The 24,707-nt window shown below is 49.6% G+C and overlaps 1 protein-coding gene across 5 annotated transcripts in view; it reads left to right on the top strand.

Annotated features, from left to right (window-relative positions):
• TET3 (tet methylcytosine dioxygenase 3) overlaps positions 1–24,707 on the top strand; it is a 173,126-nt gene that overhangs the window by 105,181 nt on the left and 43,238 nt on the right. For 4 of the 5 annotated variants that reach the window (XM_073325183.1, XM_073325184.1, XM_073325186.1 and 1 more), the window contains one exon: positions 3,130–5,791. In XM_073325183.1, coding sequence (XP_073181284.1) covers positions 3,175–5,791 — 2,617 coding nt within the window. In that variant the 5' untranslated portion in view covers positions 3,130–3,174. Of the gene's footprint in view, positions 1–1,144; positions 1,169–3,129; positions 5,792–24,707 lie in introns of all 5 variants that reach the window. The other variant, XM_073325181.1, reaches the window with a different exon arrangement.

The following is a 24,707-nucleotide window of genomic DNA, read 5'->3' as shown; positions in this document are numbered from 1 at the left end:
TTATCGCATGACAGGCAGATGCTAGGGGAGGGGCACCATAGATAAAGTTAGGGGTTGTCTGCATGCAAATTTGCACCAGGTGAGGCCTTGTCTGCACACGCACAAGTAGCATCAGTTTAACTTTTATTGCTGTTTAAAGTGGTTTACTCAAACTGGTGCAAAACCCTGTGTAGACGCTGTTAATTTGGTTTAGCTTAAACTCATCCCTAATTGATCTAAATGACGTTGGTAGAAGCGAGGTTAAACTGACACAGCTCAGCCCAGAGACAAAGAATGGAAGCTATACATCTGCATGAAGAGGTGAAATCAATCCCCTTGAATTAGCATAAATTTCACCCCCCAAATTGGGCTTGTAAATTACAGTTAACAGGCACACTAACCAAAGGCTCTGCTTCTTGGAATTGCTGTGGGGATTGCGTGATGCTTTCTGCAATAGGAGGGGTTATTACAGTGAGACTTGATAATCCTGGGGGACTGTTTTGAGCCTCTGGAAAAATCCCCTTGTCGTTTCAAAAGCAAAAGTTCATTCTCAACTTCCGCTCCGGAAACAGTGCATTTTAGCCTCCCTTGGGTAGAGGTGGCTGTATTCCAGTAATGAATGGATGAGCTGTATGTCTATAGAGAGTGGGTAATCCATATGTATATGTACAATCTAGAAAGAGCTCTGGGTGCTTGTGCAATGGAAGCTGTGGTCCAGTAGGTAGGGACTGCCCTGGTTCATTTCCCACCTCTGCCACTGACTTCCTGTGTGGCCTTGGCCAGATCACTTAGCAGTGGCCACTAATTTTGAGTGCTTTCACTTTTAAGTGCCCAACATGGGATACCTACAGCCTGGTTTTCAGAGGTGCCGACCACCCAGCGCTCCAGTTGAAGTCACTGGGAGCGGCAGGTGCTCAGCACCTCTGAAAATCAGGCTGCAAGTGTTGCAGATTGGGCCCCCCCACAAAAAATCAAGCAGCCAGAATGAGTGGAAATGTAGGCTTTGGGGCTGTGCCTCAGTTTGCCCATCTGTAATGTGGAGACAATGAAACTTACCAACTAAGGGTATAATGAGGGTTAACTGAGGTGAGCATTAAGAGTCGTGGTGGTGTTATAGAGCATGTCTGGGCATTACAATAATGCATGTATTGCTTTTCATCAGTAGATCGCAAACCACTCTGCAGAGCAGGTCAGTATTATCAGCCTTGTGCTTAGATGGGGAAACCGAGGCACGGAGCGGTGAAGTAACTTGCGCAAGGTCGTCTAGCAGGCCAGCGGCGGGAATAGAACCCTGGTCTTCTGAGTCACACACCGTGATCTATCTGCTAGGCCATAGATCTCTCAGGAGATCTTGTTTCCACTCCTGACTCTGACTCCCTATGGAAAGTCACTTAATCTCTCAGTGCCCCAGTTGCCCATCTGTAAACTGGAGGTAAGAACGCTTACAAATGCTTTGAGGTCTGCTGACGAAAAGTGCCGTGTAAGTGCAGAGTATTATACGCTGCTTGCGTTGCCTTTATGGAGCTACCCTCCAACCACCTCTCCCCGAGACTGACTGTAAAGCAGACTTAAAACGTCCCCTACCCAATATACTGCATCACCCTCGGGCTGCCTGTGTCCCTGCCCCAGGGCCAGCTGTGCAGGTACTGTGATTGATGTAGCTAGGAAGCCTGCGATGCTGGAATGCTGCATGCCGGTGCTCTGGGCTTGTGAGCTGACGCTTGTTTATGCTGCTTCCACTTGCAATAAACCGGCCCACTCGGAGACTCCGCTGGCTTTCGTCTGGACTTTCACACATATCACACACAAGGCGCTGACCGCAGCAGCAGAAACAGATTTCCCAGCTAGGTCTAGAGTTGAGGTCAAACTGAGCGCAGCCTCTTGACCTACATGCTCAAATCTCTCCCTTTTGTCCACGCTTTGATCAGAACTGCCGACCTTAGCCTGGAAGTTCACTCTGTACGGCCTGTTGGATTCTTCTGCCGAGGCTGCTAACAAAGGAGCCAGTTGGTACGGGCTCTGGTGGCGATTTTTGTGACATGGCCCCTGTCTATCAGGCACTGGGGCAGAGACCCTCCAAACTTGTTCCACATCAGTTGTAAATCTTCATTGTGAGCCCAATCCACCATCGCCCTGAAAGTAATCTAGTCACTTCCATTCAGTCGGTTTCACTCACCACCCCATGGAGAGTGGAGGTAAAGAGCAGACACTGGAGATTTGCAAGCCACCCTCCAGCCAGAGGTAGAAAAGCAGTTGAAAAGAGTCCAGAGGGAGCTGCACTTGGCCTCTGAGAGATGGACTAGCTGACCCACAGTGATAGCTATTTCCGGTCTCTAACTTTTCCGATTCTGTGATGACGTTTCCTAGAGCTGAGCGACAGAGGCAGAGAGGGGAAAACAGACGGAGCAGAGGAAAAGGAAACAGAGAGGCAGAAAGAGATCCAAGCAGGTATCTTTCAGGGCTAGAATCAGTGAGGAAAGGAACAAAAGGAGCAGGGGAAGGTGAGTGAGGCTTGTGCCTTTTAAAGGGTTTGCTCGCTGGGATGGCCTAGCGAGGTATGCCCCTTGCTCCTGGGAAGATCCCAGTCAGACGCCCAGTCTTCATTAGATTTTTAACATTTCCCATTGTTGCTATCACAGGTGCATCTGGGAGCACTAATGTAGACAAGGGACTGGCGTTTTAACCCATGTGCCATAGACTTGCTGGGAGCATGTTCGGGGCTTGTCCACACACAGAGTTGCACCTGTTTAGCCTAAACCAATGTGGTTAAACTGATGCCAAATGCTGTGTGGATGCTCTGATTTCTGTTCAAACTCGGCTTGTTCCAGTCTAGAGTAAGTCGATTGGAAATCTTTGTCAGGCAAGGTGAAATAAAGCGGAATAAAAGCATCCACACGGGGGGTTGCTCCGGTTTAACAGAACCAGTGTAAGTTTACAGGCAGCCAAGGCCTCAGGTGACACTATGATTAAAAAGCTGGCGTCCGCTCTACTCCAGCACGCCCATCATTGGTACCACTCAGGTGGTGCTTTGGCCTCCTGCTGGCCCTCTCTGGGGGAGGGGGAGTAGATTTCACCCTAAAACAGGGATGGTCTGGGGATGCCAGGGTGGCTACGTGGCTATTTACCCTCTGCTTTTCTCCATTCTCTCAGACAGGTTCGGAGGGCAACCCAGTTGATGGACCCAAAACAGGCCAAATGGAAGAAGGGCCAATTAACTATGTTGAAGAAAGAAGGTTGAACGAAGGAAGCGGGCCCAGCCTGGTGAATGGGGGGAGCCAGCAGGCTGGGAGAAGTGCCCTGCTAATGGAAACCGACGACTGGCTTGCCAGCCAGCCTGTCACCCGGCACTCCAGCGAGAAAGCCAAATGGGAGAGCGCTCCGGCCCCGGGCCGGGGGGACGCCGCCAACGATGCGAACCTGGAGGACGCTCGGAACCTGGTGGCCTTCTCCGCCGTGGCAGAGGCCATGTCTTCCTACGGAATGCCGGCTGCTGGGTCCCCGTCGCTGCTGAGCACGCAGCTGTATGAGAAATTCAACTTGGAGATGAGTCGGGGAGGGGCGGGCAACCCAGGGCTCCCCCAGCCCGACAGCGTCCCCGGAGGCGAGGATCTGAACGCCCTGAAGGCTGCCCTCACCCTGGCCAAGCATGGCATGAAGCCCCCCAACTGCAACTGTGACGGCCCCGAGTGTCCTGACTACCTGGAGTGGCTGGAGCAGAAGATCAAGTCGGCCCTTGGGGAGGGGCAGACCTGCCCATCCCAACATCTCAGCGACGCCCACCACCAGCCCTTAGACAAAGGTGCTACTCCCAATCAGGTGCCTGCCGTGGTGGAGACGCTTAAGCCATGCCCTTCAGATGGCCTCCCCTTTTCCCAAAGTGCACTGAACATTGCCAAGGAGAAGAACATTAGCCTCCAGACAGCCATCGCCATAGAAGCCCTCACACAGCTGTCATCCGCTCTCCCGCCGCCGGCCAGGGTGACTCCAGCCACTCCTGGCAGCCCCCTGCCATCTGTGTCGTTCGCCTCCAAGGAGCAGCTGGTCTGTTCATCCCCCTTCAGCCCAGACGAACCCCCGGTGCTACCCTCATCCAGCAACGAGCAGTACCAGAGTCAGAACGCACAACCCTACAGTGGACACAGTGTGCTCCAGACGTCTCGGGCCCTGAGGCAGTCCTCTTGGCAGCCGGCGGACCCCCAGTATATCCTCGAACCCAGCACCCCCCGGGAGCCTGCAGGCCTCTTCCCCAATTTCACCTCCACCCCCCAGAAACTGGAATTTTCTGAGCCGTGGGATGAAGAACCCAAGCCGAAAAACAACTTGTGGATGCTGAACTCCGACCTGCCCGCCTCCTTGGTGAGCGACCCGATGGCTGAGCTGGAGCAGCTGCTGGGCAGCGCCAATGATTACATCAAGTCGGTGTTTAAGAGGCCTGAAGCAATGCCCAACAAGGTCAAAGCCGTCAAGCCGAAGCAAGAGCCGCTGGTCCCGGCTCTGAAGAAGGAAGCCGGGGGTGGTCATCCCAAGCTGGCCCCCAGCCAGCACTTGTCACAGCTGCTGCAAGAAACGGACTTCCATAAGAAGACCCAAATGGTGCTGCAGCAGCACCTCCATCATAAGCGCAATCTCTTCCTGGACCAGAACCTGGCCCAGCCGGGCCCACAGGACCAGCTGCCCAACTGGTGGGCTCCCGGCTCTCAGGCCCTGCTTCCGAAGCCATCTGAAAAGCAGGGCAAAGAGAAGAAGAAGAAAATTCAGCCCGACAAACCCTCCCAAGTCAAGCCACTCCGGAAGCAAGTCCAGATCAAGAAGTCCAAGCAGAAGGATTCACAACCACTGTTCCTGCCCCTGAGGCAAATTAGCTTGGAAGGATTTCACTCAGCTGCCGCCACTCAGCTCCCAACGGAAGAGATGCAGACTGAGCAGCCTCTCCCCGGCACCCCTGTCAAGCCCCCGCCTCTTGCACTATTCACACCCAGCTCCGCTGCACGATCTCAGCTGCAAAAGCAGCTGGACGACAGAAGCCAGGCTCCCAACACTCAGGAAACGGGCGCTCTCAGCCAAGGGAGCCCAGAGGAAAACCTCCAGCATCACCTTCACCAGAACTTTGCGTGCCGCCCTGCCCCACCCGGCACTCCCGTCTCCAGCTATGCGCCCTGCTGCTCTGCTGTTCCCTCCGGTGACGGGCAGGACCAAGCTCCCCACAAGCCCTTAAACCTGCCAGACCCGCTGCCGGCCCAGAACTCACTCATGGTGGATGACAAGCTGGAGGAGCTGATCCGGCAGTTCGAGGCGGAGTTTGGGGAAAATTTCAGCCTGCAGAATTCTGACCTCCCGGCTCCGCTCGCTGATGGTCCGCCCTCCCAGCCTCTCTCCCACCAGTCGTCTTCTCTGAGCCACTCTCCAGAACTGCCAGGGGTCTCAGAATCAACCCTCCAAGTGCCGGCTGCCGAAGATGGAGTGCCACCCCTGGCCGAAGCTCCTGAAGTGGGATCCAAAGGCTTTTCGCTGTCGCCCGGGATGGGGCAGCATTTTGAGAACCCCTTTGCAGCTAGGTCCCCCAAGCAGATTAAAATCGAATCTTCTGGTGCTATCACCGTGGTATCAACCACCTGCTTTTACTCCGAGGAAAACCAAAACGCGGATGCCGCTTACCTGGATGGGACCCCGACCAAGAACGACGTGCCGTTCACGCCAACCCTCAGTGGATTTTTGGAATCTCCTTTGAAATACCTGGATACGCCAACGAAAAGTTTATTGGACACCCCAGCCAAGCGGGCTCAAGCGGAATTCCCCACTTGCGACTGCGTGGGTAAGTGAAGCTGCTTCTCCATGGCTTACAAGGGCCTGATTCGGGATCTGCTAGGCTGTGGGGGGAGTTTGAGCTAAATAAAGACTGCAGAAGGGGTGTGTGTGTGTGTGTGTTCACCCCTATACAGAGAGCCCACGTGAGGCCCTTTGCACCACTCCTTTGAGGATTAATTGGATTGGAGTGGTACGTAGGGTCTTGTGTTGATGCTCTGCACAAAGGATGAATTTCACTCTGATGCGAAAAGTGAACGGGTTTGCAATACAGGAGGAAATATACAAGGAGTCGAGCATCTTTGTAAGTATCCTGGACAAAATAAAGCTGGGAAGTGATGATCGGGGATTGTTTTCCCAATCAGGATTTGTGGGATATGCTGGAATCCATTGCAATTATTTTAAGGTGAACTGCAAAAAAAATTGAACTGTGGGGGAAGGGGAGGAGGGGGAAGTGTGTGTGTGAGCACAGTGTTAAAGATTCCACATCAGTAGCAGAATAGGTATGAGAGAGAGAGATGTGCCATCTATCTTGAATGGTTCAGTGGTTCTCAGCCCGTGGGCCACTTGTGGCCCAATCAGCACACAGCTGCGGCCCATGTGACATCCTCAGGGCCATATAGGTAGTATTGGATGCAGCCCACAATGGTAAATAGGTTGAGAACCATGGACAGATGCAACAAATGCTGCATCTTGGCGGGGGGTTAGACTAGATGACCCTTGCGATCCCTTCTAACCTATGATTCTACATGCATATATTCCTAATGATATACTACTAAAATCAAATTATATCTTTAAAAGGAAATCTCTATTTATGTTAATTATAATACCTCAGATTATGAAAACTGAAAGAATTTTTCAACTCATTTTATTATTCTATTCTAACATGTATATTGGGGTAATGCCCATTCAGGCCCTGCTGTGCCTGGTACTGTACAAACTTATAACAACTGCCAGTCCCTGCCTCAATGTGCTTACATTTCAACTTTAATTTTTCTCCCATTTCTTTTTGCATTTTTGTTCTTCTGTCCTTATGGGTGGCGGAATTTGAGCCATCGCCATGCCTCTGTTGATAGGCAGTTTTATTGTATGGATCTCCTTCACTGGTGTCAAGCTGCGGTGTTGGGGTTTCTAACGCTGCCAGGAATGTTTAAATTTCATCCCAACGAAAATGCTTGGTTTTGTAGAAACGGAGAATAAAGAAATCACAAAACAATTCTATTCGGAGAGGGGTCAAATTTTCAAAAACAGCCTCTAATATTTGGTGCCTCTGTTTTGAGTGTCAGATTTTAGGGACATACGTTAGCTTCTCAGCTGATGTAAATCGATACAGCACCACTGGGAACTACGCCAATTCCCACCAGGCCTTAGGGGCTGATTTTCAGAAGGACCGAGGTTTTGCAGCTCCCGTAGGGTATGTCTACATTGCAGCTGGGAGCCAGCCTCCAGGCCTGGACTGACAGACTTGCACTAGCTAGTGGGGCTCCTGGAGAGGCTCAGGCTTTTGCCACCTCGCTCAGATCCAGGGGATTGCGAGGTAGAGCTGCCGCCCACACTGCTGTTTTTAGCACACAATCCTAGTAGCATGAATCCGTCTCCCCGGGAGAGGAGCCTCACACCTGGCTGCAGTAGAGACAGATGTCACTTAGAGACGTGGGTGCGCAGTCGCTCTGAAATCAGGCCCCTTTGAGGTGTTTCAAATGGAGCACCCAGAAACGGAGGCCCCTAGAATTAGAGGATCTTTTTGAAAGTTCTGGGGCTGTGCATTTTTGTGACTCTTTCCTGCGGCAGAGAAACCTACATTTTAGGGTATAAATCACTGGACCATGTCCCTGTAAAGATTTCAGTTAAATCTCGTTGAAATCGATTGACAGACTCCCGTGGCCTTCGGGTCAGGCCCTGTCTGGGCCTTTGAAACAGTGCTACCTGAACGCTTCCGTCACCCTACAAGGGGGATCCCTCGGGATCAGGGGCACGTTTGGGAAAGCTGTCCGTGTTGTACGTGCTCTGTGGACAAACCGTGATGCTCATTCTCCAGCCTGTCCCTCAGTCCAGGAGGAAGGAGGCTGGCTAGGGAGAGGTGGGTTCTCTGCATTTTCGGGGCCTTTTTCTGGCCCTTGTCCATTCAGAAGTCCAGGCAGAGTTCCTTTGGGGGATGTACACTAACTCCTCCTCAGGGCAGTGGGTGCAGTTGGAAGAATCTCTGCGTGGTGTCCCTCTCTGGATCCCTTGCTTTGACCCTGGATCATCATAGAATCCAAGGACTGGAAGGGACCTCGAGAGGTCATATAGTCCAGTCCCCTGCACTCATGACAGGACTAAGTATTATCTAGACCATCCCTGACAGGGGTTTGTCTAACCTGCTCTTAAAAATCTCCAATGATGGAGATTCCACAACCTCCCTAGACAATTTATTCCAGTGCTGAACCACCCTGACAGGAAGTTTTTCCTAATGTCCAACCTAAACCTCCCTTGCTGCAATTTAAACCCATTGCTTCTTGTCCTTTCCTCAGAAGTTAAGAAGAACAATTCTTCTCTCTCCTCCTTGAAACAACCTTTTATGTGCTTGAAAACTGTTATCATGTCCCCTCTCAGTCTTCTCTTTTCTAAACAAATCCAATTTTTTCAATCTTCCCTCATAGGTCATGTTTTCTAGACCTTTAATCATTTTTGTTGCTCTTCTCTGGACTCTCCCCAATTTGTCCACATCTTTCCTGAAACGTGGCACCCAGAACTGGACACACTACTCCATTTGAGGCTTAATCAGCGCAGAGTAGAGCGGAAGAATTTCTTCTTCTGTCTTGCTTACAACACTCCTGCTCATACATCTTCAGGCCCCACCCTTGTTTTTTAATTTTATGTCCCCTGTCCGCAGTTAAATTGGAGTCCTGTGGTCCCCTCCCTCACCGGAGAGGGTGGGCCTTCTTGTCTGATAGGCTCCGCCTAACCCCTGAGGCTTTAAATAGGCGGGGTGTTTTCACCAATGTTGTGCTCGCATAGAAAAGCCAAGGAAAGAATTTGGGGTGTATTGGAAACAACAGAGGGGCCACAAAAAGGAGACCTCATGTTTGATTGGGAGCTGGCTTCTGGCCAAACAAAAACTGAGCTTTTATGAGCAATCATCTATTTATTTATTGGCTTGTAAATTTAAAGCGGTGATTGTACCAAATGACACCAAAGAAATACAAAGAAACTCCCAGCATTTGTGGAGTTGGTTGAAACTTTTATCGTGTTTGAGTTTTGCCTCCAGTGCCAGGAAAGATTTGGCTTATTTTGGGCAGGAAAAGAAAGAAAGAAAAAGCAATTAAGTAGGAGTCGGGACTTGGTACTTTATTAGGTGTCTCTGCTGTTAGACTAATAAAATCAGACTCCTCTGTGTGTCACTTATTGATCTCTGTCTGGACGCCTGCAGCCCAGCTGAGATTTGCTTTCTCCTTTCCTTGGCATGGGGCCAGTTAGACATGATGGGAATAAAAATTAGGGCTGGGGAGGAGTGGGAAAGAAAAAACAACCCAACGGCAAACCCCTGCCTAACTAAGGAGCCTTCTCTGCTCACTAAAGCCCCAAAGAAAGTGCTGTTAACCAGACTGCAAGTTCCCTGCTTGGAGAGTGAGTTCTCTAGGCTCTCTGAGGTTGGCAAGCTCATGCTGAGTTTTATCCAAAGCCCGTTGACGTTAATGGGAATCTGATTTCCATGGACTTTGGATCAGGAATGCCCACTTTCTTCCCTGATTAGCAAACGTCCTAAGCCGTCCAATCTCCCTAGAATCCCCAGAAGAGGTCCATTAATTCTCCTGGCCCAGCAAGTTCTCTGTGAGATCACAGTCTGAACAGGGTTCAGTTAATGGTACCGGCTGTTCCACCTTGGATAACCAGCTCTCTAAAGGGCTGATCCAAACCCCATGGAAGTCCAAGAAAAGATGCTGATTGTCTCCCCTGGCCCTAAATCTTCCAAACGTCTGCAGTCCTCTGAGATCAGTTGATCCTCTAGTTGCTTCCCAGTCATGGTGATGTCCCCTTTTCTCCCCAGTGCTGGGAAACCCCATTGACTATTCCTTTAAAGCAGTGGTTTTCAAACTGTGGGTCACGACCCAGTATTGGGTTGTGGAATGTAAGGCACTGGGTCACGGTGGCTCTGGTCAGCACCGCTCACCGGGCCATTAAAAGTCCCATCAGCAGCACTGCCCGGCTAAGGCAGGCTAGTCCCTACCTTTTTCCGACACCGTGCTGTACCCTGGAAGCAGTCAGCAGCAGGTCTGGCTCCTAGGCAGGGGGGTCACGAGGCTCCGCGTGCTTCTTCCCCCCGCCCCGAGCACCGGCTCTGCCTGCCCATTGGCCGGTTCCTGGTCAACGGGAGCTGGCGGGGAGGTGCCTGCGGGTGAGAGCTGCCTGGAGTCGCTTGTGTGCCTCTGCCTAGGAGCCAGACCTGCTGCTGGCCACTTCCAGGGCACAGCGCAGTCTGTGGTGCCAGGACAGGCAGGAAGCCTGCCTCTGCACCCCACTGCGCCCCTGACCGGGAGCCACCTGAGGTAAGCCCACACCCCAACCCCGCACCCTAGCCCTGAGCCCCCTCAAACCTGGAGCCCCTTCCTGCACCCCAAGCCCAGAGCCCTGACCCCCTCCCGCACCTCAATCCCCTGCCCCAGCCCTGAGCCCCCTCCCGCAGCCCTCACCCCTCATTCCCGGCCGCAGCCCACACCCCAACCCTCTGCCCCAGCCCTGAGCCCCTTGGGCACCCCAAACCCCTCATCCCCAGCTCCGTTGAGTCATGGGCATCAACAATTTTCTTCAACTCAGTCACCAGAAAAAAAGTTTGAAAACCACTGCTTTAAAGTACAGCAGCCTCTGTTTTCATACGACTGGAGCATCCCTCCCATGAATTAGGGAGATCCTGAATGGTGACCCTAGGCAGCGCAGGCTGGAGAGCTAGAGAGGCAGAGAGAACCACAGGGTCTGCCTATGTCCGGCAGCCTCTATTACACCTCTCCTGCCCCCAGTGTTCATTCTAACCAAGCCCTGTCTCCACCAGTCCCAGCAGCACTATTCACATAGCCGTGAAGCAGGAGCAGATCCAGTTGAAGGTGGCAGGTGTACAAGTTACTGTGGTCTCCGACTGAGCTGCAGAGGCCCACCCTGGTTAACAAATTGACTTAGCTGGAGAAATAATGATAATGTATGTAAATACTTGCCCTCCCATACCCTGACCACATGGCTTATGCTCATGGGTGCTGCCAAGATCCAAAGCTGTGGCTTATGTATACTAGCCAGTCCTTGGGTTCTTCTGTCAGCTCTTTTCCCTCCAGCCCTTTGCCCTGTTTACTTTGGGCTAGAACCCCTGATCTGCTGCTCTAAAAGCTACAGCCTGCTACCTCTGGAACTACAGGGGGATCTGTGAGCTCTGTAATAACAGTAGATCTCCAAGTGCTTTGCGGGGGGGGGGGGGGTCAGTATTGTTTGCCCCATTTTACAGATGGGGAGAATGCAACCATAGCCCCCATGTTCAAATGCTGCACACTACTGTACCACCTGTACAAAATATGCCTTTTGAGCAGTGTTACTCAGACCTCAGTGGTTCAGGAGCCAAATTAGCAATCAGCATGACCCAGAAGAGCCAGAGTCATGTGAATTCATGGTTTCATTTACTATTTTTATACATTCTCGCAGCAAAATGTCTGATCAGGTATTATTATTTTATCAACTACAGTTGGCTAATAACTTAGATTGGTTAATAATTAAATCACACAGTGTTTTAATGTGTTCTGCAAAGAGCCACAAGAGACCCATTAAAGAGCCGCTTGCAGCTTGCAAGCCTCAGTCTGAGTATCGCTGCTTTTGAGATATCCTTTTAAAATGAACAGCATGCTGTTTACACATCAAGACTATAACAGGGTTCAAAAAAGAACTAGGTAAGTTCACGGAGGACAGGTCCATGAATGGCTATTGGCAGCGATGGTGTCCCGAGCCTCTGTTTGCCAGAAGCTGGGAATGGGCGATGGGATGGATCACTCAATGATTCCCTGTTCTGTTCATTCCCTCTGGGGCACCTGGCACTGGCCACTGTTGGAAGACAGGACACTGGGCTAGATGGACCTTTAGTCTGACCTAGTATGGCCGCTCTTATGTACTGGTCAGAAATATCATTGTGAGATATAGGTGACAATGCTGTGTGTGGAATTATGGATACTCACTGAAGTTATGCTCTGATGTCTGGGATTAAAAGGTGTTTAAACCAGGCATGTCAGGTGGAGTTGATAAACAGGTTTCCTCAAGACAAAGGAAAGAGGCCAACACCTCAAACCAGGTGCGGCCAGATTCAATGGGCTATTCATTTGTATCTGAGGTTGCAGGGAGAGAACATTTTACACGGTACAGTTGCATCAGGAAGCATTGCATTGGAAAGCTGTAATCAGTTGGAGTCACCCCCTGGAGGAGACTGAACCCCAAGGGAGCAAGGTAGCCCTTGAAACCAAGGCAGACTTTGAGGTATAAGGGCACACAGAAAGACTTTGTTTTATCCTGCACCTGACGAGACAAGGAAAACCAACTCCTTGGCCTCTGCAGGGATCCTGGCTGAAAGCAAGCCAGCCATTGCTGGGCTAGGAAAATTGGTGAGGAAACTACCTTGTGCAAAGGCTGTAGCTTCTTAAGTTCTCAGTCATTAGAAAATGTATTTTTACTTCTGTTTGTCTGTAACCCCTTTCTACCTGGTATCACTTAACCTGTGCCCTTTTTGGTAATACACTTACTTTACTTTGGCTCTAAACCACCTCCCGGCTGTGTTTGAAGGGAAGGGTGTATATACCCCAGTTACTGTAAAGAGCAGTGAACTTAATATCTCCTCTGAATGTACAGCGGTAGGGGCTGTGCATTGCAGAGAAACTTCCCTAAGGAGCTCGGGGGCTGGAGTTTACTGATTGTCACCTGCTGGACTGGGAGAGCCTTGAGGAGTTTGCTGGTGAGGCAGACAGGCTGGCAGCTGACACAGTCCAATCTCCAGCAAAGCTCACTTTCGCTGAGGTGGGGAGGAAAGAAACACAGTGGCTCCCAGGTCTGGGTGTCCCCAACAGCATGTTACAGGGAAACTGAGGAAGGGAGCTCGGAAGTGACTTGCATTCCAGTGAGAGAGCTAGGAACGGGAACCTGGGTCTCCTGAATCGGTTAGGCCACGCTGCCTCTCTAATAGCATTAGAGCTTTTGGTCTGCTTGACCGTTCTGGTGTGGCAGCATTTTGCACCCATTTTGCCCTGGTATAACGACGACCCCAAGTGCAGAGCAGTGGAGAATCGGGGCTTAGCTCTTCTGGGGGCTGCTCCTACGAGAGTAACGTGCTGTGATGCTTTTTGGGAGGCTCCAGAACCGTAAGTTATCTTGTTGCCCCTCTGCCTCAGTGAGAGAGAGGTTTGCTGATGCTAAACTGTGTGTCGGCTCCCTGACGCTCCATTGTGGTAGCCAGCGCCTCAGGACCACGCCAGCCTGGCAGGTAACACTTGGTGTACTTCATGTCCCGAACCCCGTCCAGTTTCTCTATAGCCCATAGCCCCTGTCCCAGGACACCCCCAGAAGTCACCAAGTCGGCTGTCTCCAAAGTGGCGGTGTGCACACGAGCCTGTTGGCTCAGCTGGGGACGCACTCTTTACTTCGATATTACAGCACTGGGATTGGCTTAGGGCAAAACAAAGAAGTTTATTAGTAGAGAGAGATCTTGTCAGTGATACGAAGCAAACCGAAATGGTTACAAATAAAACAAAAGTATAACATGCTGTCCAGTGACTAAAATTCACCTTTATCAGGCTACGATCTTCTGTCTAAAGCAGTTTTCTTACCTAACGTGACCTTTCAGCCAGGATCTAGGTTTCATGGATGCGTAATACTGTCCCTTTCACCTCCTCAGTGATTAGCACAGTGTCGTTTTGCTTCACCTTATATTTCCCCAAAACTCACTGTTTGGACCCCAGAGCCAAGACAACCTCCTGTGGCTTTAGCCTCTGGTGTCTTCCTAGGCTGACTTCATGACCTGGCTTTTCCTGTTGACTTGCATACAAATTGGACGTCCTTTGTGTTGATTTCACAATGCTTAATTTACGTTAGAGGAAGGGCGATAATTCCTTTCCCTCCTGTCGGGAAGAAAACCTGTTTCTCCCTGTGTTAGGTTACAAACTTTAAAACATAATATCAGTGAGTAAATATGATTCCTCATATAGTGTTAATACTAGGGTGACCAGACAGCAAGTGTGAAAAATCAGGACGGGGATGGGGGGTAATAGGAGCCTATATAAGAAAAAGACCCCAAAATCGGGACTGTCCCTATAAAAATCGGGACATCTGGTCACCCTAGTTAATACAGACATTTCACACTGATATCAGTGACCAGTAAGAACATAACAGCCATACTGCATGAGACCCATGGTCCATCTAGCCCAGTATCCTGTCTTCTGACAGCAGCTAATGCCAGGTGCTTCAGAGGTAATGAACAGATCAAGGCAATTTATCAAGTGATCCATTCCCGTTGTCCACTCCCAGCTTCTGGAAGTCAGAGGTTTAGGGATGTCCAGAGCATGGAGTTGCATCCCTGACCATCTTGGTTAATAGCCGTAGACGGACCTATCCTCCCATGAACTAATCTAGTTCTTTTTTTTAACTCTGTGACAATGAGTTCCACAGGTTGACTGTGTGTAGTATGAAGTACTTCCTTTGCTTGTTTTAATTCTGCTACCTATTAGTTTAATCAAATGACCCCTAGCTCTTGTGGTATGTGAAGAGGTGAATAACACTTGCTATTTACTTTCCCCACACCATTAATGACGTTATAGATCGCTATCATTTCCCCCATTAGTCATCTCTTCTCTAAGATGAACAATCCCAATCTTTTAAATAAAGGAGTATTTGTGGCACCTTAGAGACTAACCAATTTATCTGAGCATAAGCTTTCGTGAGCTACAGCTCACTTCATCGGATGCATACTGTGGAAAGTGTAGAAGATCTTTTTATACACACAAAGCATGAAAAAATAAAGTGATCACTTTAGATAAGCTATTACCAGCAGGAGAGTGGGGTGGGGGGAGGTATTTTTTCATGCTTTGTGTGTATAAAAAGATCTTCTACACTTTCCACAGTATGCATCTGATGAAGTGAGCTGTAGCTCACGAAAGCTTACGCTCAGATAAATTGGTTAGTCTATAAGGTGCCACAAGTACTCCTTTTCTTTTTTCTAATACAGACTAACACAGCTGTTACTCTGAAACCAGTATTTTAAATTTCTTCTTGTATGGAAGTTGTTCTATACTCCTAACCATTTTTTCCTTCTCTGTACTTTTTCCAATTCTAATATATCTTTTTTGAAATAGAGTGACCAGAATGTGACACTATATTCAAGATGTGGGCATACCATGGATTTATATAGTGGCCTTGTGATATTTTCTGTCGTCTTATCTATCCCTTTCCTAATGGTTCCTAAACTTCTGTTAACTTATTTGACTGCAGCTGCACATTGAGTGGATGTTTTCAGAGAACTATCCACAATGACTCCAAGATCTTTCTTAAGCAGTAACAGCTAATTTAGACCCCATCATTTTCTACGTATAGTTGGGATTATGTATTCCAGTGTGCGTTACTTTGCGCTTATCAACATTGAATTTCATCTGCCATTTTGTTGCCCAGTTGTTTGAGATCCTTTTGTAGCTCTTCGCAGTCTGCTTTGGACTTACCTACCCTGAGTAATTTTGTATCCTCTGCAAACTTTGCCATCTCACTGTTTACCCCCTTTTCCAGATCTTCTATGAATATGTTGAATAGCACAGGTCCCAGTCTAGATCCTGCCATTTACCACTTTCCATTGGGAAAACTGACCATTTATTCCTACCCCTTTGCTTCCTGTGTTTTAAACCATTACTAAACCAGGAGAAGATTTGCTTTGCTTTGCTTAAGAGCCTTTGGTGTGGGATTTTGTCAAAGGTTTTCTGAAAGTCCAAGTCCACTATATCCACTGGCTCACCCTTGTCCACATGCTTATTGATACCCTCAAACAATTCCAATAGGTTGGTGAGGTGTGATTTCCCTTTACAAAAGCCCTGTTGACTTGGTGCATCGCCGGCTTTCATTTGATACCTTGCAGGACACTTTCTGGATAATCAGGATAACCCCAGTGTGTTAGATGTAATGAGTATGTCGGGGCCTGACAAGAGTTGCTGACGCAGACTTGTGAGCCACCAATGGGCCTCTGGGTCACTCCTGTGAAGGGTGTACTGGAAGGCAGGACCAACTTTTCATCCAGGGGAAGAGAGCAGTGCACAGACACCTCTGCCCCAGTGCATTGTGGTCCCTTTCACAGCCCCAGGTGGAGGGGCTGAGAATCTGGAAAAGAGCAACGCACAGAGAATTCCAAATGCTTATGGTTTGTCATCTTCTCGTTGCACTGAGCTGTTGCCTGACTGGGGAGTGTTTTAAATGCCTTCGGACCTGGATTCGGGTCTCAGTTACCCCATTGTCAATCCGGCGTCGCCACTGTTGGAATCCGTGCAGTTCCACCAGAGTTACACCAGTCTGAGATCAGAATCCAGCCCTGAGCGAGCCGCCATCCTGCCCCTTCAGCCCCAAGCCAGCCTCCGCTCAGGCTCCGGGGTGGTTTAAGCAGCTCAGCGACAGTGCAAGGCAGCCCATCTCCCTTGGCAGCATCCAGCCAAGACAATCGCAGACAAGTGCAGCCAGCATGAAGGGGGCAAGGCAGGCCAGCTGGCTGAATAGCAGCGAGCGTGGGAGCTGGAGGGGAGCAGGTGGAGTAGGGAGGGCTGGGGCAGGCAGGGGGGTTTGTGTGCCAGGGTGCCTCTCTCTGCTAATCGGCTCTCCACAGAGCTCATAAAAATGCACAGCACTCAGCCAGCCTATGCAAATCCCGTAGCATCTGGGGGGCTGCAGGGCTGTTTAGTTTGCGATGACTGTTGCAGGCCAGTTCAGGGCTGGCGTGAGGTTATAAAGCAGGGTCTGATCTTTCAGCCTTAAGAACTCCTCCATGTTTTATTACTTGTGTCCTGCTGGCGTTGAGGTTGGGGAATGCTTTGCTGAGCGCTCCCCCGGGGGGGTGGGGGGGTGGGATGCAGCGGTAGCGGTGGCTTTCAATGCCTTGAGACCCTCATAAAACTGAGCTCCTTGTATGCTTTTAAGGGGGAATCGGTGCTGGGGATTGTCTGTCCTGGAGAGTGATGTCCTCTGTCCACGGGGACAGTGGCAATATAGACTTCTCCAGCCATTGTCACTAAACTGGAGTTGGAACCACTAGGGGTGAGCAGAGAGTTTATATGATAACCAGGACTGGACTCTCTGATCCAGGAGCGCTCCCTTTCAGTCCTAGGTTGCTGGAGTTAAACATACACGGCCGTTTCACGCTGTCGTCTCTCTACCGAGATTTCCGATGCAGCGTCAGACGTGCCGCTCCATCGTACGGACTTCACAGGGTTTTCAGAGTTCATATGACAGCAGCGCCTAGAGGTCGCAAGATCAGGACTCCCTTGATCTGGGTGCTGTGCCTTATGCATGGGAAGAGACAGCACTTGCCGCAAAGAGCTTGCAGTCTAATTAGACAAGACAGGCAAAAGATGGGAGGGGAAACCGAGGCACAACTCATCGCATGTAATTCTCTCCAACATCATGACATCTGTGCCTGGATTCCCGGCAACAGCACCCGGAGGAAGCAGAGGGAAGAATCCTCATTGTACCTTGATAGTGCTCACAGCCACCCACTCCTGCTGTGAATTGATATGGCTAGAAAATCCCGCGGAATATTGGTACAACACAGCTCGTTAGCCCAGGGCGAGATGTGGCACAAGGTTTTATTGGTTTTTGGCTAGGTGCGGGGCAGTGGCCAGAGCAGGGACGGGGCACCATCCATCCGCTTTACAGACATTAATGAGTTGAGCCTCACAACCCACCTGAACTATTGTTTCCTTTTTAAAGGTGAGGAAACTGAGGCATGGGGAAGGGACATGATTTGCCCAAGGTCACCCAGCAAGTTAGTGGGGAAGATGTGAAGTTAACCAATAGTTCTGACTCCTAGCCCCCACTCCCTAACCGGTCAGTGACTCAGCCCACCCTCCCTGGTGTCTCGGGGGGCTCTGGAGAGCCAGGGAGCTGCGCTCAGTGCGGATAGTTTTGACTGACTGGAGAATTTGGCATTATCCCTTTCCTTCCTCTGGTTTCCTCTGTTTATATCCTAGCTCTTCTCTTCTCTCTGCATGTCTGTGTGAAAGCAGAATCTCTCCTGCTTTGCTGTCTTTGGCCTTTCTCCTTTTACCTGGACTTTGACACCACGTGGGTGGAGATCTGTTTTCCCATGACTGAAATTGCAGGGGAAGTTTTCAGCAAGGCAGAGTCTAATGACCAAAGTTGGTTTTTGGCCAGGATTCCTAACTCCTAGCCTTGTAGAACGGCACCATGGGATCATTAATGACCAGGTTCTCAGTTTTACAGTACATCCCCATCTCGCCACCACACTGGGACAGGTTTCAGGTTCTGGCCGTGGCCTGGAGTCCCCCCTCCCAGTTTCTGAGGACTTCCTAAAATGGTTTTCTCTTCTCCTTTGCTGTGTGAAAGACCCAGCAAACTGCAGAGGGAAACTGATCATACAGGGAGAACAGTGAAACTGCCTGTACCCTAAGTGCTGTCCAGTGTGTAAAGGAAACAGACTGAAAAGATTAGCGAGAAATATTTTTCCTAGCCCTCTGATCTCCTTCAGTTAACAGGGACCGTGCGTGTTACAGTAACAGGGGAACTGTTTTCAGACAGATGTGTGGGTCTGAAATTGATCATGTCATTTCACACGGAATGCCAAGGGCTCTGTCTGAAAACGGCTCTGGTGGTGGTGATTTTGGATGCGGGGGAGGCAGTGTGGATAGCACGCTGGACTGGAACTCAGGACGCCTGGATTCTGTTCCCAGCTCCGTCACTGCCCTGGGGCAACCCCCTCTGTGCAGGGCCGTCCCTAGCTATTCTGGGGCCCTATGCAGGCCTCCTCGGGGGTGGGGTGGGGCTGGCTTGGGGGGCAGGGGGGAACCACCCCCCAGCACTGCCGGCGGCACAGCTGGGGCCGGGTCGCTGCACTTCCTGCCGCCCAGCCCAGCCCGGCTGCACTCCTCAGGGGAGTGGGGGAAGAGCTGGAGCAGGGGCTGGTGCCCCACGCAGCTGCATACTTTGCGTATGGGTAAGGACGGCCCTGTCTCTGTGCCTCTGATTCTCCCTCTGTAGAGTGAGGATAAGCATACTGGCCTTTGTTGTGAAGCACTTTGCGAGGGAGCGATGGGAGGAGCTAGGTAGCCGTATTGTAAGCTAGTAGATCTGATGGACAGGGCAGGGCTAAATGGCAAAAGGCTTTAAAGGCAAAGGCCAAGATTTATGTTGGGAGGTGGTGGCAGAGAGGGAGTCAGTGGAGGGATGCCAAGAAGGGGATGATGTGGTTGGAGTCGTGAGCCAGGAAGATTGTCCTGACCTGTGACTTTTTGCATGGACTTGAGGCACTGTGGCTGGCATCAAAGGTGGAACAGTGGAGATTACAGTAGAGGCACCAAAGAGGATGGAGACCTGGGCAAGAGCCTCTTGGGTTGTTTATTGGAGGACCATTGAAGAGACTCTGATTCTAACCCCATTGGTACTTGCTTTCCTTTTCTGATAGTTCAGTGGTTGACACCAGCAGGCTGGGGCTGTCTAAGATAGTAAAGGGGAGTCATTATTGATGCAGGCTAAAGCAAGCTGTTGCTGAACACACTGTGTTACAAGCGTGTGGGGCCGGGCCACCCCTGGGGGAGACGTGGAGAGGGAGCAGGACTTAGAGCGGCCTGTGCTACACAGGTGGTCAGACCAGATGATCTGGTTGGCCCTTCTGGCCTTCAACGCTATGAAGCTCTAAGTTTTCTCCCTGTTTCCTTCCCTGCTGAAGTGACTTCCTGCAGCTCTTCAGTGGATGCACTCCCTTCCAAGCCAGCATAGCATGGCTGGCCAGTGTATTGGGGGCATGGGGGGGGTGGAGGGAGGGTCAGTCCACGGTTCATGCCCTTGCCTGTTTAGGAGAGAGCCAAGCATGCAGCCTCCCAGCGAAGAGAGCTCTGATACATCCCTACAGGGGCCTTGATGGGTTTATCCCGCTTGACTGTAGTTCTAGTAGACTGAGCCTCAGTTTGCACCCAGCTGAATGTAATGTATTTCCAAGGGGCCTCTCACAGTGCTGTAGGTGTGTGTACCCCATGTATTAACCAAATGCACCACCTTACCCACTGCACCAAGATCCTCCATCGAAGCCTTTCCCAAGCCACCGAGCAGAGGGCTCACTCTCCCTCGCTTCAGGAGAAGGGCTGGGAAGACAAGGTAATTAATGGCCAGCATAGGTGAGCTCTGGTGCCCTCTGTGACAGGTTCAGTCACAGAGACCCCCTTGGGATTGTCACCTGATGTGCTGGATTTACCTCTGAGCCCGTTTTACCTGCTAGCTTGGGACTCCAGAACCCGGCCTTGTTGAGCCAGACACGCCAGCCTGCTGCAACACAGACGCAGGGTCTAGATCACGCCCCCAAAACTGCAGACTTAACTGAAAACCACTCAGTAAGTCACCTATCTCCAACACCCAGACACCCAGCTCCCAATGGGATCCAAACCCCAAATAAATCCGTTTTAATGTGTATAAAGCTTATACAGGGTAAACTCATAAATTGTCCACTCGCTATAACACTGATAGAGAGATATGCACAGCTGTTTGCTCCCCCAGGTATTAATCCCTTACTCTGGGTTTATCAATAAACAAAAGTGATTTTATTAAGTATAAAAAGTAGGATTTAACTGGTTCTAAGTAATAACAGACAGAACAAAGTAAGTTACCAAGCAAAATAAAACAAAACACGCAATTCTAAGCCTAATATGTTAAGAAACTGATTACAGGTAAATCTCACCTTCAGACATGTTCCAATAAGCTTCTTTCACAGACTGGACTTCTTCCTAGTCTGGGCCCAATCCTTTCCCCCGGTACAGTCCTTGTTAGTTCCAGCAGGCATCTTAGGTGAAAAGCTGGGGTTTTCTCATGACTGGAACCCCCCTTGTCCTGCTCCACCCCCTTTTATAGCTTTGGCACAAGGCGGAAATCTTTTGTCTCTCTGGGTCCCCACCCCTCCTTCTAAATGGGAAAGTACCAGGTTTAAGATGGATTCCAGTTCAAGTGACATGATCACATGTCACTGAAAGACCTTATTCTGGCCAACATGTACACAGGAAGGCTTGCAGGTAAACAAACCATTTACAACCAATTGTCCTATGCAATGGGAGCCATTAAGATTCTAAACCACCATTAATGGCCAACACTTTGCATAATTACAATAGGACCTCAGAGTCATACTTTATATTTCTAGCTTCAGATAAAAGGATGATACCTTCATACAAATAGCATGAACACACTCAGTAGATTATAAGCTTTGTAATGATGCCTTACAAGAGACCTTTTGCATAAAGCATATTCCAGTTAAATCATATTCACACTCATAAGCATATTTCCATAAAACATGATGGAGTGCAACATCACACCCTCCTTAAGCCAAATGGGTATCCTGCTCCAGGGGTCTCTTTGGAGCTTCTGTGGGATGGCAAGACAAGCAGGTGTGCAGACAGGCAGCTGCTGCCTCCCCTTGCGTTAAGGGATGCCCCAGTTTAATGGGGGAGGAGGAGGTAGTGAAATATTGATAGTACGTGGTGCTTGCCTGTTATCTGTTACCGTGTGGCATGAGATCACCCCATGAGATAATACAAAGGGCTTGAATTGTCATTGCCCTGCGTTGTGGACAGTCATTTACACCAGGGCAAGGAGGGTGTAAAACAGTTCTCTTCTGATCCCCATGTGGCACGGGAGGTAAATTGACTGCAGAAGGTGCAGAATAAAGAATCAGGCCCTAAATCTGTGTCAATTGCTCAGCACTGCCGGACAGAAAACAAGCCCCACTGAAGCATCTGCTAACTAGCTCTTCTTCCACAGATGCAGGCTGGTTGCCTGTTCCCCACCATGTAATAGTAACTGTGATGGCCCAGGCTGAAATATCTATTTTTAATTATCTCTGTATTGGTTCTTTATCATTCAAATAGCCCAGCACTCCCTCTGAGCATGGTCAGAGCCAGGACAATCACGTTTCAGAGAAAAGAAGGCCAGCTGCATTTACACTCAACAGAGTAACCAAAAGAGCAAATCACATTAGCAGCAGCTTGCAAACTTTAAAAAAAAAAAAAAAAAAAAAAAAGCCAGCCAGGACTCTGGCCCCCATCACAGCCTGGTTGCTGTTTGTTCCAGGAACGAGGTTGGGGAGGGGGCGGTGTGGTTTACAAGCCACTGATCAGGCCTCTGTAGTGGAAGGACAAAGTCCCTGGCTCCGCGCTGAATACTGCCTGGAAAGCTCAAGTCTGGAATAACTGAACCGTACCAAGGGGAATGAAGCATCTGGGGATATTAGGGTCTGATCTGACGAGGTGCTGCTGAATGCCCTCAAATCCTAATGGTTTTAAACAACACTAACTGGTAAAATTGACTGATGTGCCCAGATCTGATTATTTTATAGGACACCCACAGAAGCCAATCCCCTGTTCTCCTCCTGGGCTCTTTGGACCCATCCTCCAGCTTGCTCCTGTAGGGGAGGGGAGTCCTGGTTGGGATGGTCTTTGAGTACTTTCCTCACATGGGGGGACCAGAGTCGCAGCTGGTGTAACGTGAGCTCAATGGAGCAGAAGGTTTGGCCCAGGGAACCCATGTGGAACAAGTGCTCCAGCCCATCAGAATCTTACCCTGCAGCCACGCAGCACTCAGCAGCAGTGCTGGTAAGGCAGTGTGTGCGTCTGTGATTACGTGCATTCGCGCCGTTCTAGATTTTGCAGCGGTTTTAAGGCCAGAAAGGACCAGGAGGATCGTCTGGTCTGACCTACTTGGTTGCTGTCTCAGCAGAGAGGCCAAAGCTCAAATGGTCGTAAGATTTCCCCCCGCGGCTGCTGGTTTTGGGCTTCCTCCAGTTTTGGTGTCCACAGGTACTGAGGAAATGCAACTCTAGCTAAGGCAGTGGAAGTGGAGGTTTGCTCCAGGGGTCTCAAGTTGAGCTTCCGGTAGTAGGGGACACTTTTTGAAAATGTAGGTCTAACTTGTTTTATTCTTAAGGGTCTTTGCAGGGAATCTCTCCCTTTGGAGCACATACCCTTTTCTGTTGCTACTCCCGCCATCTGAAGAGAGAATCTCCTGGAGGGTTTGGGACATTTGGTTATCGTGGAAGCTATAAGGCCATAAACAAATACAATACCCACATTTCTGCTCACTGCCCAGCACTGAAATCTCACACAGAAGCTTTCAAAGTACTAAGACCCTTTTCCCATGAGAATTTCTTCACTAACAAGGTACTAGCAAGAGAACTAAGAAAATATACCCATATACAACAGTGGGCTCTAAATAAGCGGTTACCACCCAAGAAAGATCTTGGAGTCAGCGTGGATAGTTCTCTGAAAACTTCTGCTCATTGAGCAGCAGTGGTCAAAAAGGCCAACTGTATGGTAGGAACTATTAGGAAAGAGATAGAAGATATGACTGAAAATATCTTAATGTCACACTATAAATCCATGGTGAACCCGCACCTTGAATACAGCATCCAGTTCTGGTTGCCCCATCTCTAAAAGGATAGAGTGGAAGTGGAAAAGGTTCAAGGAAGGCTGACACAGCTGATCAAGGGTAGGAAATGGGTTCCATACTAGGGGACGCTAAAAAGATACAGGCTGGTCAGCTTAGAAAAGAGACAACGGAAGGGGGATATGGTGGTCTATAAAATCATGGATGATGTGGAGAAAGTGAACACGGAAATGTTATTTATTGCTTCACATAACACAGAAGCTAGGAGTCACCTCATGAAATTAATAGGCAGCAGGTTAAATACAAATAAGAGGAAATACTTTTTCACACAGTGCACAATTAACCTGTGGAACTCATTGGCAGGGGATGTTGTGAAGGCCAAAAGTATAATTGGGTTAAAAAAAGAACAAGATTAGTTCATGGAGGACAGGGCCGTCAATGGCTATTAGCCAAGATGGCCAGGGAAACAACTCCATGCTCCAGGTAACCATAAACCTATGGTTACCAGAAACCGGGAATGGAAATGGGAGTGGATCATTCCGTACTTCCCCTAGTCTGTACGCTCCCTCTAAAGCTCTGGTACTGGCCACTGTTGGAGGCAGGATATTGAGCTAGCTGGACCGATGGTCAGACCTAGTGTGGCAGCTCTCATGTTATACAAGAGACCGGGATCTGCAGAATGGTCTCCAAATAAAATGTTCACCTGTCAGTTGCTCTTTAAACACACACCTTTAAGGCTAATGAATTTTACTTTCATTTTTCTTCCGTCTGCAAAAATCCATAGGGGTATGTGAGGTAATATATTTTATTGAACCAACTTAAAAGTTCAAACAAATCAGTTCTAGGAGCACAATGCACAAGAGCGCCCTGCATTAACAAAAATGGTTGTAATACATCCCTAAAAATAATGCTTGGTCCTACAATAACAAGCTAGTGTAACCCTACAATAACAAACAGATGTAACCCTACCAGAACTGACCCACCATTCTGTTTCATTATTTTGATTCCTAGGTGTAAACGACGTTCTTGGGTAGTTGAAGATTATTTGGTCATGGAGGGTTGGTAAATTCAAGGCAGTGGGAGGAAGGGTGCTCATAAGAGGGATTCTGGGTTCAACTCCGGGCTCTGATACGTGCACCCTGTGTGACCTTGGCATGTCACTCAGAGGGAAGTTTTCAAAGACACAAATGGCAGGTTGATGCCTGACTCCCCTTGAGTTTCAATGAGAATTAGGACTGGCTCGGCACCGTTGGAGTGAGCAGGTGTTTTGCCACTGACTTCATTGAGAGCAGGATCAGGGTTTATGGTGCCTT

The sequence above is a fragment of the Lepidochelys kempii genome, chromosome 26 (assembly GCF_965140265.1).
Source record: "Lepidochelys kempii isolate rLepKem1 chromosome 26, rLepKem1.hap2, whole genome shotgun sequence".
Classification (NCBI taxonomy): Eukaryota; Metazoa; Chordata; order Testudines; family Cheloniidae; genus Lepidochelys; species Lepidochelys kempii.
This window is presented reverse-complemented; position numbering and strand designations above follow the sequence as displayed.